The sequence below is a fragment of the Moschus berezovskii genome, chromosome X (genome assembly GCF_049115385.1).
Source record: "Moschus berezovskii isolate FMDL1 chromosome X, NW_MosBer_1.0, whole genome shotgun sequence".
NCBI classification, from domain to species: Eukaryota; Metazoa; Chordata; class Mammalia; order Artiodactyla; family Moschidae; genus Moschus; species Moschus berezovskii.
In genome coordinates this window covers 30362387-30378648 of record NC_142488.1, presented here as the reverse complement: position 1 = coordinate 30378648, position 16262 = coordinate 30362387, and the positions used below count along the sequence as shown (strand labels likewise).

At 37.7% G+C, this 16262-nt stretch overlaps 1 protein-coding gene and 1 pseudogene across 6 annotated transcripts in view; both read left to right on the top strand.

Annotated features, from left to right (window-relative positions):
* DMD (dystrophin) overlaps positions 1-16262 on the top strand; it is a 2246075-nt gene that overhangs the window by 814430 nt on the left and 1415383 nt on the right. For all 6 annotated transcript variants that reach the window (XM_055393453.2, XM_055393450.2, XM_055393451.2 and 3 more), the window contains 2 exons: positions 140-310; positions 10299-10481. In XM_055393453.2, coding sequence (XP_055249428.2) covers positions 140-310; positions 10299-10481 — 354 coding nt within the window. The remainder of the gene's footprint in view (positions 1-139; positions 311-10298; positions 10482-16262) is intronic.
* On the top strand, positions 12528-12644 carry LOC129535367 (small nucleolar RNA U3; annotated as a pseudogene).

Genomic DNA, 16262 nt, shown 5'->3' with positions numbered 1-16262 from the left:
TCACTCATGTAAGCTATTTACTTCTAGCTTCATCTTTTCCAAGCTTTCTATTATTTACAGACTCGTCAATAATAGTATAATGATAATGTTTTACGACTTTCAATATTCATGCTTTACTTATTGGTTTGTTTTATGGAAGGTCTATGCCAGAAAGGAGGCCTTAAAGGGAGGCTTGGATAAAACTGTAAGCCTTCAGAAAGATTTGTCAGAGATGCATGAATGGATGACACAAGCCGAAGAAGAATACCTAGAGAGAGATTTTGAATATAAAACCCCAGATGAATTACAGACAGCAGTTGAAGAGATGAAGGTAAGAGAAACCAGATAAAACAGATTGTGATTCTGCACAGTCTACTCTTCTCTTGGTTTAATAGTAGAGGTTGCTTTTTGATTGATTTAGCTTCAACTTTGATATGCATTGTATAGAATGCTTAAACTTTTTATTTATTAATTTTATGTATTGTGGTCAAAACATAAATATTGATAATCACAGTTTGGAGCATTTTCCCCTTGAAACTATGTATTATTAAGAGATTAGACTCAGCTACTCATATCAGATGTTTCTAGCCGATGCAAATTCAAACTGGAAAAGTGTCAAAGTGTTGGTGAAATGACAGTTGAAAATGTCAATAGGCTTTGTTGATTTGGTGCTTTAAAGGGGTTTCTTACAATTTGGCAGTACTAAATATTTCAGCTGATGGTCTTTAATATGGTTAAAAGGACTGTATTTACATGAGCTTCTCTTGAAACAGTAAGATAAAATAAATAACATTGATTTAGGACCAAGGAAACTGGTATATAGTTAGGACTTGCAGGTGAAGCCAGGTAATTGAATCTACACAATGGCATTGTAGTATGGCCCTGGGCAACTCAGTAGTCAGTGTAATCCTCTTATGTTTTCATGTATAAATCATCTCATTTCATAACTTGAAAGTATGAACTGAAAAATAAAACTTGCATGTAAGTAAATCGCCTACCTCAGAGTGAGCACTCAATGATTTGCAGCTATAATGATAAATATTATCTTCACATAGTAGCAATCACACATTATTTAACATTAGCCTAGGTTAACTATTAATAGATACTTGTTTGGTTTGAAGCCTCATGACAGAGCAAAATCATTTTAGAGCCAAACACTTGGGTTTAAAACCTGCTTTGACCCCTTGCCAACTGTGTAACCTTGGGTAAGTCACATAAACCCAGTGAACTTTCATTCCCTTGTTTGTGATCTGGATATCAAAATACCTTTTTTTCAGAATCATGTGAAAGGTGAAACATGAAAGTCCTAATGTAATACACAAAATAGATGTCCCAAACTAGTTAATTATTATTATTATTTTTATTATCATTGCTGCAAGGTAACAAATTAATTATATGTACTTTATTATATAGTTTATATGATTATTCAGTGAGTACTGTAATTAAGAGCAGAATGTACTCACATGAAGTGAGTACAGATGTTTAACTGTATTTTACAGATTTTACAGATATCTAAACTCAGATGTTTAAATATCAGAGGTATATTATGGCTTTAGTTACATGTAGAAAATAAAATTAAAATATAGAAGAATGACTATATTTGGGAAACAGTGTCTAGAGTATTAAAAGCTAGAAAATCATTCTCATCTAATAATATCATACATTATTTATCATGAAATATTAATAAATTCATGAATTCATTCATTTATCAAGAAATATTATATACTTACTATGTCAAGCACCCTTCTAGACATAGAATATAGTAGTGAGCAATACATTAAATCCACCTGACTTCTTAGAATTTGCATTCTCGTTGGTGATGGGGCAGGCAAAGAATGGAGAAATAAACTCATTTGAGATCATGAGAATTTGCCTAAAAATAAGTCAATGTTATGAAATAAATCATAAAGTCTAGTTGGGAGTTGAGGGTGGTGAGATGCTGTTTTACAAAGGGTTGATATGTAGGGTATTTGTGAGGAATTATATTTAAAATGAGATACGAATCAGAAAAAGGCAACCTTACAGAAATATTATCGGGGCACATTCCAGTCAGAGGGAAGAGTTCCTGCAAAGACCCTAAGGCTATCTGGGAAGAGAATGAAGCCCACTTACCTGAAGAGAGTAAAACAGGACAAATGACCTCAGATGATTTGGAGAGGCAAAGTAGGTATCTGCTGACACAGCAGATTTGTGGGACATGGAGGGGTTTTCATTCTAAGTGAAATGGCAGAGCCATCAGGAGGTCAATAATTATTTTAGGTTTGACTGTGGGGAGGTCACCATGAGGAAAGTTACATCATTACAGAATATGAGAGCTGGAGTATACTTTGAAAGGAAACTTGTTTACACTTCTCTTTGTTGGTCAGAAAACAGATATTCCTAGATAGGTCAAATAGTTTACTCCTAGGCATTGGATTTATCTGAATATATTTCCCTCTATCCCTATTCCTTTCTAAGCCACTCTATCATATGCCATCTCATTCCATTCCATACTGTGGTGTAAAGCATGTGCCTCCCCATTACCTTTGGCCTCACATCTCAGCCCTTCATGGCTGTTCTTACCATCGCTTCCTATACTGTGTAGCCACTGCTTCAGGTTCCAAAGTAGATAACCAGCAGTCAGCGCGCGTTCAGCTGTTCTGTGTTTCCCAGTTGCTGTGTTTGTCTCTGGCCCTCTTCCCTCATTCTCTGAACCCTTTGCTTATCTGGCTAACTGTTCAGTCAGATCCCTTTTTCTTTTCCAGTACAGGAGAGTAGACTGTCTCAAATTTAAAACTAATTTATAAAAAATCCCTCACATGAGTGGCCCAGCCCCTCGGTCCACATTGATTTGCATGTTTAAAAAACTGATCTAGTTACAACATTGGTACTTATGGGCATAATAGTGAAAAGAGGAGCAGCTCAGACAGCCTGGGCCAGTAGCAGCAAAGGGAGTTGGCGTTTTCTGGTCTTCTGTCTGCCAGTCAAGGTAATCGCTTTGTCTGTCTCCCTACACAAAAGGGAGTGATAGAACTTTGTCCAGGCCTTCACCTGTGCTCGTGTTGAGAGCACATTTATCTTTATTGCTGGAAGAGAGTGATACACCTACTTTGGCATCTCTCCTCAATATACTCAGATAAAAAGTAGAGATTTTCTTCTGTTTCTTTACTTTCTGCTGCTATATTTTACTTGATAACCCTGTTTTTTACTTTTTTCTCTGTAAACAATTTTTTTTATATTAGCATCTAGGAGCCAAGGGAAGTGTTTGATTAGAAACATCTTATTCCAAATGTCTTTAGGAGGCCTGCAGTAAGTCTAATTTGAAATTTTATATCAATCCCTTTTTAAAAAATTCTTGAATTTCAGTTTTTCACTATTTTCTTTTTAATTTTTTTCTTTTTTTATACCATGTTAACTCCAGTCCTAGGGTTTACCTGGACTTCAGTTCAGTTGCTCATTTGTGTCCAACTCTTTGTGACCCTATGGACTGCAGCATGCCAGGCTTCCCTGTCCATCACCAACTCCCAGAGCTTGCTCAAACTCATGTCCATCAAGTTGGTGATACTATCCAACCATCTCAACCTCTTTTGTCCCCTTCCCCTCCTGCCTTCAATCTTTCCTGGCATCAGTCTTTTACAATGAGTCAGTTCTTCACATCAAGTGGCCAAAGTATTGGAGCTTCAGCTTCAGCATCAGTCCTTCCAGTGAATATTCAGGACTGATTTCCTTTAGGATTGACTGACTGGTTGGATCTCCTTGCAGACCAAGGGACTCTCAAGAGTCTTCTCCAACACCACAGTTCAAAAGCATCAATTATTCGGTGCTCAGCCTTCTTTAAAGTCCAACTCTCACATCCATACATGACTACTGGAAAAACCATAGCTTTGACTAGATGGACCTTTGTTGGCAAAGTAATGTCTCTGCTTTTTAATATGCTGTCTATGTTTGGTTATAGTTTTTCTTCCAAGGACCAAGTGTCTTTTAATTTCTGGCTGCAGTCACCATCTGCAGTGATTTTGGAGCCCAAGAAAATAAAATCTGTCATTGTTTCCATTGTTTCCCCATCTATTTGCCATGAAGTGATGGGACCGGATGCCATGATATTAGCTTTCTGAATGTTGAATTTTAAGCCAGCTTTTTCACTCTCCATTTTCACCTTCATCAAGAGGCTCTTTAGTTCCTCTTCTCTTTCTGCCATAAGGATGGTATCACCTGCATATCTGAGGTTACTGATATTTCTTCCAGCAATCTTGATTTCAGCTTGTGCTTCATCCAGCCTGTCATTCTGCATGATATACTCTGCATATAAGTTAAATAAGCAGGGTGACAATATACAGCCTTGACGTACTCCTTTCCCAATTTGGAACCAGTTTATTGTTCCATGTCTGGTTCTAACTGTTGCTTCTTGACCAGCATACAGATTTCTCAGGAGGCAAGTAAGGTGGTCTGGTATTCCGGTCTCTTTAAAATACCTTCACTTAATATCCATGTATTTGCTGTTCTCATTCTATGGGGGGCAGGTTAGAGCAATGATTCTCGCAGTGGAGTGAGCATCAGAATCACTTCGGGGGCTATTAAAACAGAGTTATATGGCCAACCCTAGGGTTTCTGATTTAGTGAATCTAGGCTGGACCCTGAGAATTTTAATTTGTAAAAAGTTTCTAGTTCATGCCCAGGAGTAAGTTTGGTGGCTCCAAGGAACCATACTTAGAGAACCGTTAGTTCAAGATATTGGCAATGAAAGATGTCTGAGCTTATGATGCTTAGCTTCATAGAAATATATGGAACAGGGGACTTCCCTGGTGGTCCAGTGGTTAAGAATCTGCCTTGCAATGCAAGGACACAGGTTTGATCCTTTGTCCGTGAAGATGCCATATGCCATGGAGCACCTAAGCCCATATAACACACTACTGAGTCAGCACTCTAGAACCCATGAGCTGCGACTGCTGAGCGCACACACTGTTTCTACTGAAGCCCATGTGCCTAGAACCTGTGCTCCACAACAAGGGAAGCCATCACAATGAAAAGTCTGCATGCTGCAACTAGAAAAAGCCCACGTGCAGCAATGAAGACCTACCACAGCCAAAAATAAGTGAATAAATCTTTAGCTACCACTTGTGAGGAGGATTATGCCTAAACTATACCATTTAGTTTTCTGTCTTTAGAATGTAGACATCATCAAACTCAAATCCAAATCCTACAACTCATTTGAATACCCTCTTAATCATATAACCCATGGTTGCCCATGGTGTGTATTCTCCCTCATCACCAAAAGTAATAAACTCAGCTTGTTCAACTGTGAGAGTGTTGCTGTGGATTACTCTGAAGACTAACCTTGAGATGAGCTTTCAAGTCTAAGTATAGTGGAGAACTTGCTCATGATCTCCTTTTCTCATATCTTCTCTAAACCTTTTGAAGTTATAAAACTGATTTTTTAAAAAAAGAATTTATGAACTTCTAAATAGCAAGGGGAAATATTTCTCATTATGCACTTTTGATAGTTGCATGGGTTGTTCGTAACTTGTATAAAATGTAGTTTCATTCACTGGATGCACTGGATCATGCTTCTCCTCCCCATGGAGGATTTGAGATGGGAATAAGACAAGCTGTGTGAAAGAAGACGTGCAACTCCCAGGATGATTTACTTTAAACCCACTGAAACTCAGTTCTTGGATGTATAACATAAAGAAAACAAAACTCATTTCACACGATTTTGTTAAAGATCCAGTGAGTTCACACAAATAACATGTCATGGCACACAGCAGCACACACTGAGTGATTAGTATTTCTCAAAGTCTCTTTAATGCTAAAGTTACAATAGCCAAAATATGATTTGTGTCAAACAAATCCCATGCTCAGTGTCAAAAAACAGATTTATTTTAGAATTTTGAAATAAAATTTCAATTGATTAAAATCAGTGAAGGAAGTAATTTAATAGTCAAAAGAGCTTGCATTTGCCATCATATTTTATACATTTTAAGGCATTATGGGCCTAAATCCAAAGACATAACAGGACCGTGTAGAAAAGTAGAAAGGCGTTTTATAGCTGACTTTGTCCATTTACCTGCGAGAACCGGAATTTCTTTACCTGAGGGCTTCTGAGGCCACCGAATCCCACTTTTTCCACCTGAGTCTGGCGTCACATACCAGGAAATTAACATTTCCCCAACAGTGTTCAACCAATGATGGGAGATGGTGTGTGAATTTCTCAGTGTCCTCACCCTCGAGTAGGATAAACCTGAGCCATGTGTTTCCTGTGCTTCCCAGGTGGCTTAGTGGTAAAGAATCTGCCTACCAATGCAGGAAGACGTGGGTTTGATCTCTAGGTCGGGAAGATCCCCTGGAGAAGGAAATGGAAACCCACTCCAGTATTCTTGCCAGGAAAATCCCATGGACAGAGGAGCCCAGCAGTCTACAGTCCATGGGGTCGCAGAGTTGGACATGACTGAACAACTGAACACACACACACACACACACATACACACACACGTACACATGTTTTATAGACCTTCCTAGCATGATTAAACTTGTCACCAACAGCAGTTGCTGGGTTTAATAAATATACCCTTCCAATCTCCATTCTTTTTCCATTTCCCACCTCCCTACCACTATTTCCTTCACATCACACATAAATGACTTACGCTTGAAAGCTCATCTCAAGGTTAACCTTCATAGTAACACACAGACCAACAGCAATGCTCTGCAGTTGTACAAGTTGAATTGATTACTTTGGCAGTGAGGGGGAGTACACAACATAGGCCACCATGAGCTATATGAGTAAGAGGGTATTCATACCTGTTGTAGGATTTGGATTTATGTTAGATGATTTAAGGGAGGGTTGATTTATTTATTTATTTTTATTCTTTTTTTAATTTTTATTTTTATTGGAGACTATTTTACAATATTATATTGGTTGGTTTTGCCATACATTGACATGAATCTGCCCCGGGTGTATATGAGTTCCCCCTCCCGAACCCCCCTCCCACCTCTCTCCTCCCCTTATCCTCCCTCTGGGTCATCCCCGCATACCAGCCCCGAGCATCCTGTAACATGCATTGACCCTGAACTGGCGATTCGTTTCCCATATGATAATATACATGTTTCAATGCCATTCTCCCAAACCATCCCACCCTCACCCTCTCTCACAGAGTCCCAAAGACTGTTCTATACATCTGTGTCTCTTTTGCTGTCTCGTATACAGGGTTATCATTTGCATCTTTCTAAATTCCATATATTTGTGTTAGTATATTGTATTGGTGTTTTTCTTTCTGGCTTACTTCACTCTGTATAATAGGCTCCAGTTTCATCCACCTCATTAGAACTAGTTCAAATGCATTCTTTTTAATGGCTGAGTAATACTCCATTGTATATATGTACCAAAGCTTTCTTATCCATTCATCTGCAGATGGACATCTAGGTTGCTTCCATGTCCTGGCTATTATAAACAGTGCTGCAATGAACATTGGAGTACATGTGTCTCTTTCAATTCTGGTTTCCTCGGTGTGTATGCCCAGGAGTGCGATTGCTGGATCATATGGCAGTTCTGTTTTCAGTTTTTTGAGGAATCTCCACACTGTTCTCCATAGTGGCTGTACTAGTTTGCATTCCCACCAACAGTGTAAGAGGGTTCGCTTCTCTCCACACCCTCTCCAGCATTTATTGCATGTAGACTTTTGCATAGCAGCCATTCTGACTGGTGTGAAATGGTATCTCATTGTGGTTTTGATTTGCATTTCTCTGATTATGAGGGATGTTGAGCATTTTTTCATGTGTTTGTTAGCCATTTTTATGTCTTCTTTGGAGAAATGTCTGTTTAGTTCTTTGGCCCATTTTTGATTGGGTCATTTATTTTTCTGGAATTGAGTTGCAGGAGCTGCTTGTATTGGAGAAGGCAATGGCAAGCCACTCCAGTAGTCTTGCCTGGAAAATACCATGGATGGAGGAGCCTGGTGGGCTGCAGTCCATGGGGTCGCTAGGGGTCGGACACGACTGAGCAACTTCACTTTCACTTTTCACTTTCACACATTGGAGAAGGAAATGGCAACCCACTCCAGTGTTCTTGCCTGGAGAATCCCAGGGACAGGGGAGCCTGGTGGGTTTCCGTCTATGGGGTCACACAGAGTCGGACACGACTGAAGTGACTTAGAAGCAGCAGCAGCAGCAGCTGCTTGTATATTTTGGAGATTAATCCTTTATCAGTTGCTTTATTTCCTTTTATTTTCTCCCATTCTGAAGGCTGTCTTTTCACCTTGCTTATAGTTTCCTTTGCTGTGCAGAAGCTTTTGATTTTAATTATGTCCCATTTGTTTATTTTTGCTTTTATTTCCAATATTCTGGGAGGTGGGTCTTGGAGAATCCTGCTGTGATTTATGTCAGAGCGTGTTTTTCCTACGTTCTCCTCTAGGAGTTTTATAGTTTCTGGTCTTACATTTAGCTCTCTAATCCATTTTGAGTTTATTTTGGTGTATGGTGTTAGGAAGTGTTCTAGTTTCATTCTTTTACAAGTGGCTGACCAGTTTTCCCAGCACCACTTGTTAAAGAGATTGTCTTTTCTCCATTTTATATTCTTGCCTCCTTTGTCAAACATAAGGTGTCCATAGGTGCGTGGATTTATCTCTGGGCTTTCTATTTTGTCCCATTGATCTATATTTCTGTCTTTATGCCAGTACCATACTGTCTTGATGACTGTGGCTTTGTAGTAGAGCCTGAAGTCAGGCAGGTTGATTCCCCCAGTTCCATTCTTCTTCCTCAAGATTGCTTTGGCTATTCGAGGTTTTTTGTATTTCCATACAAATTGTGAGATTATTTGTTCTAGTTCTGTGAAAAATATCGTTGGTAGCTTGATAGGGATTGCATTGAATGTATAAATTACTTTGGGTAGTATACTCATTTTCACAATATTTATTCTTCCAATCCACAAACATGGTATATTTCTCCATCTATTAGTGTCCTCTTTGACTACTTTCACTAGTGTTTTATAGTTTTCTATGTACAAGTCTTTTTTTTCCTCAGGTAGATATATTCCTAAGTATTTAATTCTTTTCGTTGCAATAGTGAATGGAATAGTTTCCTTAATTTCTCTATTTTCTCATTATTAGTGTATAGGAATGCAAGGGATTTCTGTGTGTTGATTTTATATCCTGCAACTTTACTGTATTCATTGATTAGCTGTAGTAGTTTTCTGGTAGAGTCTTTAGGGTTTTCTGTGTAGAGGATCATGTCATCAGCAAACAGTGAAAGTTTTACTTCTTCTTTTCCAATTTGTATTCCTTTTATGTCTTTTTCTGCTCTGATTGCTGTAGCCAAAGCTTCCAGAACTATGTTGAATAGTAGTGGTGAGAGTGGGCACCCTTGTCTTGTTCCTGACTTTAAGGGAAATGCTTTCAGTTTTTCACCATTGAGGATAATGTTTGCTGTGGGTTTGTCATATATAGCTTTTATTATGTTGAGATATGTCCTTTCTATTCCCACTTTCTGGAGGGTTTGATTTAAGGAGAGTTTAAGGGCTTTCCTTTGGATTTCATGTTGTCACCAAGTAGGAGTAACTCTATGATTGGGTATCTTAATACATTTTTCCTGGCAGGAGAGAAGACTAGAGTGATGCTGAATATGTAATTGATAAAGATGCAGCAGTGACTGACTAACCAGGATAGGGAAGTATCTGATCATTCTCTTACTTGCTTTCAGTTACTTAACACTTTTCTATTATAATAAGTTCCCAAATATAGCATTAAGAAGGCTTATTTCTGTTCATTATCTTTTGATTTAAATAATGATATTTGTACTGATTTCATTATTCATCCATCTGAGTAATTTATAAGTGGTTTCAGTTGTGGTCTATGAGATTTTTTGAACCTAGTTAGTATTGAAATATTTATTTCTTGCTTATTGTGTGTGTGTGGATATATGTGTGTGTGTTTGTGTATATGTATTGTCCACAAATACACATCTGCATACAGACTACTTTTCAAACTATTCTGATGAAAGATCTGTTATATTCTGAGTATATTTTTCCTGTGTTTCCAATTGTAACCAAGCTGAAATTTATGGAAGTGATTGGAGTCACTATTTGATTTACTTTTATTAATCTCATTCTAACAGAGATGTTGGAGAAGGCAATGGCAACCCACTCTAGTACTCTTGCCTGGAAAATCCCATGGACGGGGAAGCCTGGTGGGCTGCCGTCTGTGGGGTCGCACAGAGTCGGACATGACAAGTGACGCAGCAGCAGCAGCAGCAACAGAGATGTTACAAGGAATAAAGATTATGATATATAGAAATGCATCTTAGAAGTCAAATCATTGCCTTGCTATTAAGAGAGCATTTTTTTAATTTTTCAGAGAGCTAAAGAAGAGGCCCAGCAAAAAGAAGCAAAAGTGCAGCTCCTCACTGAGTCCGTAAATAGTGTCATAGCTCAAGCTCCACCTGCAGCACAAGAGGCCTTAAGAAAGGAGCTGGACACTCTGACCACCAACTACCAGTGGCTCTGCACCAGGCTGAATGGAAAATGCAAGACGTTAGAAGTCAGTCACTTTTCTTGATCTTTATCAATTACTACATGTTAGCTTATGGTTGTATGTGAAGTTCTTAATCTTATAATGATTAAGAACATGAACTCTGGTTTAAGGACTACTTAGGCTCAAATTCCTCAGTCAGGCTAACTTATAAGTTAGCTACTGGGGACCATTTGCTTAAAGTTTATAAACCTATTTCCTATCTGTAAAAAGGACTTAAAAATCAAAGGATGTTGAGAAAATTAAATGAACTGTTATTCTGTTTAAAGTACAGAGGGAGGCTGAAGAGGGAAATGATATATATATGTGTGTATATATATATGTTTATATAACTATGACTGATTTGCATTGCTGTATGGCAGAAACCAACAACACATTGTAAAGCAATTATCCTCCAATTAAAGGGAAAAAACCCCAAAGTATTTAGCCTAGCACTCAATAAATGTGAGCTACCCCCTGTCTAGATCTTTTTATTATGACAAGTATTAGGTCACAAAATCCCATGAATAAGTTTTCTCAAGATTTATATTGGGTTTGCCAAGAAGCTCATTTCGGTTTTTCTATAAGCTGTAATGGATGTACCCAAATGAACTTTTTAGGCAAGCCAATAGAAATTGGTGTCTCAATTGATTACCAACCATGTAACTGTATCAAAAACAATCTATGATTCTCCCTGTGAAAGTATTGTTTACTAACAATGGGTATATTGCCAAGGAACAGAAAACTTAACCTGCTATCAAGTGCTGATGCTACCGGATACAGCAGACTAGTTGGGCTTTAAATGCTTCCTTGGTGGCTCAGTTGGTAAAGAATCTGCCTGCAGTGCAGGAGACCTGTGTTTAATTCCTGCGTTAGGAAGATCCCCTGGAGAAGGAAATGGCAACCCACTCCAGTATTCTCGCCTGGAGAATCCCATGGACAGAGGAGCCTGGCAGGTTTCAGTCCATGGGTCGCAAGAGTCAGACATGACTGAGCGACTAAACTACCGCCATTAGAAACTGGTCTCTCTTTTTTCATATATTTGAATGTTCATAAAGCTATATAAGTATTTCATCAGGGAGATTTTCTGGGGAGAAAGTTTATCTTATTATAGTTGTCTTTATTGATTGCTATGCCCTACAGAAGTCTTTACAAGACATTGTCTACCTAGCATTTTTTGGACATTTTACATGATATTTATTATCATAAGCCCTGCTTTACTTTTTCCACATGCCTTAGTCCTTAGGTTATGATTCTCTGAATATGCCTGCTAAGTAATTCAAGTGTCTGAATTGATTACCAGGTAACTGTATCAAAAACAAGCTATGATTCTCCCTGTGAAAGTATTGTTTACTAATAGTGGGTATAGTGCCAAGGAGCACAAAACTAAACCTGCTATCAAATGCTGATGCTACTAGATACAGCAACTAGTTGGACTTTAAATTAAGCCAACTTCTCCTGCACAAACTGAATCATCTTTGTGCAAATTATTGATAAAGAATACAGGTATACCATTATTTTTGAAAAACATGATTGTTTATGGAGCTTTTTTTATATTTAGAGACAGATACAAGTCATGGACTTCCCAGTTGGCTCAGTAGTAAAGAATCTGCCTGCCAATGCCAGTGACAGGGGTTTGATTCCTGGGTCAGGAAGATCCCCTGGAGAAGGAAATGACAACTCACTCCAGTATTCTTGCCTGGGAAATCCCATGGACAGAGGAGCCTTGCGGGCTAGAGTCCATGGGGTCACAAAAGAGTTGGACACGACTTAGCAACTAAACAACAGCAATAAGTCATACCTTTAGAGTTGTTGTTGTTGGGTTGCTAGGTCTTGTCTGACTCTTTATGACCCTATGGACTGCAGCACACCAGGCTTCCCTGTCCTTCACCATCTCCCAGAGCAAACTCATGTCCATTGAGTCAGTGATGCCATCCAACCATCTCACCCTCTGTCGTCCCCTTCCCCTCCTGTCTTCAGAATTTCCCAGCATCAGGGTCTTTTCCACTGAGTCAGCTCTTCGCATCAGGTGGCCAAAGTACTGGAGCTTCAACATCAGTGCTTCCAATGAATATTCAGGGTTTACTTTCAGGTATCATTTCTATAGTTCATTACTAGAGAAGTTTCTCTTAATGTGTGGAGCACCACTAGAGTAGACCTTTAAAAATATTAAAATAATATCTTTTGCTCTGTACTCAAGATTTCCAATATTACAACTCCCAGGTTTCTCCTTATCAGCTCTACTTCCTTCTTTATTTATCAGTCCCTGTTCATTTTTTTATCCAATTTACTCCTCACACACTCGACTAGTGCCTTAATAGTTCCCAGGAACTATTATAGCTGCTGAGGATATAAAGGAAGATCTCTTCGATTCATGCTATGTCAGTGCTACAGAAAATAAAGAATGGGAAGGGAAGAGATGACACTGATAGTTTCCAGGAAATTAGAGCTGATTCAGTGTTTGGTTATATGAGAGAAAGACTCTTTATATCTAGGAAGTTGCTTTCTGATAGTAGTCAAATAAAACATTTTAATATTATTTTCTTAAGTTCTTAGTTTCCTTACATCTTCATTGTTCTTTGCTTTGTATTATTCAAGTTGTTCACTTAAAAATATGCTACTCCTCCAGGAATCTGTTTTGGGGTAGGTTTACCAAAGAAATATTTTATTTTTGTATTAAGAACAACGTTTTCAAGATTTTTAAAAGAATTATCTTCTAATTTCTCATCTGTAATGACACTTCTAAAGTTTCCTCTTTGTATTAAAGTTATCAAATTATTTAGCCTGTATTTATTCCTTATCCAGTAGTTTGGAATACATATACTATTGATTTTATTTTAATGGGACCCTTAATTATTATCTTAAATACCTTGATCACAGTATCCACCAATAATAAATATTTCTGTGCACCTCTCTAACAATGATATAGCAGAACCACTAGAATCATTTAACTCTGAATTTACTTCCCATCTTCCATATTATTGTTGTACCTCATATCTTATTCCCCTAAATTATCAGTGTCATTGCCACTGTGCTGTTGAAATTATTATTTATTTAAATTTGCCACCACTATTTTACCAATTTCTGTGATACTTTTTCCTTTTTCATATATTTCTTTTGCTTCTGCTCTTTCATTGAGTGTGACTAGCAAGTGCTCTCAGATTTTATATGACTAAAAATACCTTTTTGCCCCCTAAGTGTTGAGAAATAGCCTAGCTGAGCATATAATTATGCTCGGGGAGTTATTTCTTTACAACCCTGAAAAATGTTCTATTTTCTTCTGAAATGTCTTGCTGTCAAGAAATCTGCTGCCAAATCATTATTTCTTTTCAGTTTTCTTTGGTATGTTTTCATTTTCTCTTTGTCTTTGATGCTTTGCAGTTTTAGTCTATTTTTCTATGTATAATTTGCTTTCATTTATACTTTGTCACCTGGCATATTAATAAGAACAGAAAGATTATTTCTCCTTTTGGTGGTTTCCAAAAGTTTTGGAGAGATATTTTCTTTCTCCCAATCTCTCCATTCCTTCCTAGGAGAATCTTTATTAGATCTATGAAGAATCTCCCCATCCTATATTCTGATTCTTGATTTCTCTTTAATATTTTCTCTATTTCTATTATTATTTCTTGGGTTCTGTGTAATTTTCTAAAATCTGACTTCCAGTTCTCAAATTCTCTCAACTGCCTAGGGCATAACTTAATCTTTGATATATAAATATTTTCATCTCTATCTGTATACATATCTATCTGTGTGTGTGTGTATTTTTTTCCAAGGGCCATATTTTCCATTTCTCAAGGTTTTACTTACTCGTTTTGCAAATCTTTCTCTTCTTTTCTACCATCTTCAGCTTTTGTGTAATTATCTCTGTTTTTTCCTTGAAATGATTTAAGCAATATATTTTGTTGAGAAATCTCAGCTTAATGAGTAATAAGCATGAAACAGTTTTGTTTATCAAATAACTAAAACCAACCAGGTTAAACTCCATTTAGACCTATAGTTGGCTTTTTAAACAGCATTTCAGCCTGATACCATCTGTTTTCATTTACTTTTAGTTATTAAAATTTAGTCTGATAAATTTTCATCTCATACTTTATTAAAATCTTCCACCAATTTAATCTTGTGGGTTCAGTAATTTATACACAGGTGGGAGTGAGAAAAAAAAATGAGCTTACAGTTCCTTTATCTCAATTTCTGGATAATAATCTTCTAATTTTGGTATATGGGAGGATAAGGAAGGAAAAACCTTCCTTTATTGATGTTCTTTTCTTGGCTGGGTGCAATTTCTATTAACATTTTGTTAACACTCACACACATCTGTGGTGATGTGTCTGTTTTCACCAGACTCTATAGGGTATCACTACTGATCTGGCTTGTTCTCTATAGTCTTATTTTCTGATGGAGATCCCAGTTGGCCTTGTTCATTTGAACTTTGAACCTGAAACAGTATTTCCTGAGCATACATGATAACCTTGGAAACTTCAACAGGAATTTCAGGCTGACTCTTGCCAGTAGCCTTATAACACAGTGAAAGTTAAACCCTTTTAACTCAGGCTTTTGTGATATCCTGGAGTCTTACCTCCGTTCCGTCGCTCAGTCGTGTCCGACTCTATGCAACCCCGTGGACTGTAGCCTACCAGGCTTCTCCGTCCGTGGGATTCTCCAGGCAAGAATACTGGAGTGGGTTACCGTTTCCTTCTCCAGGGGATCTTCCCGACCCAGGGATCGAACCCGGGTCTCCCGCATTGGGGGCAGACGCTTTAACCTCTGAGCCACCAGGGAAGCCCAACCTTCCAAACCAGCCTGTGGGTACTGGCAGGTCCTATATTGCATAACTCTTAGGAATGAGGAATGTGAAAGAGTTGTCTTTGATTCCTTTTTGTCCATACTAGCAGTTCAATAGGGCATACATGTCAGCCATTCCCTTCTGAATATTCACACACACTTGAAGAACAGTGCTCTTTTATATCTTGTAAAGATGAGTTTCCTCTAAACATCCTCATAAAATGGCAAAAAAGAATTGCCTAACTTTTCAAATTCACCTCTTTTTTTGTTCCCACAGTTCCTGTCCATTAGCCCTCTCTCTCTCTAATGAGAGCTTGTAGAAACATCTAGCACAAGTTTTGTGAACACGGAATGTTCTTAAGTATGAATTCTGGTTGTTAGTCTCAAGAGAAGTAGATCCTACTGACAAATTTTATCACTAAGCTAAACTTATTAAATATAAAATTCTTTGAATTAATCTATTATCTCTTATCACAATGGATGGATTCTACTATTTGTTGCAACTATTAACTCCCTCTAAAATTGTGAGTTTTATCATGTGATTTGTACTTTGTGTTTGTGAGCTCATCTATAGTAGGAATTGTAGTTTACTGGAAGTCCCTTCTGTGCTAGGCTATTGGAGAATCCTTAAGAGTCTTCTGTTTGTCTCTACCATAGTCTGAGAGATGTTATGTTCTATCCTCATGTGTGATAAACTTGGGTTTCACTTTCTTATGTGTGAATATTTATTTTCCAATCAAAATCCAAAGGATTCTCAGCTTTCTTGATAATTTCTTACACTCCAATGGATGTGGATTTTTTAGTTCTTGTTTCTAGGATAGGTGACACCCAGCTTTATGCTTTTCATCTCCCTGGGATGCATGAGACCAGTACCTCTTTTCCTATAGCAAATTTGTTTTGAATACCCCAGCTCTTATGTTCTGACATGGCAGTATTTTTGTTAAGCTTAGTTCCCAATCTTTACTGTTTATACTACCTGAGGGTTTTTCATACTTCTTTTATAAATCAGCTGTGAATTTGAAATACATT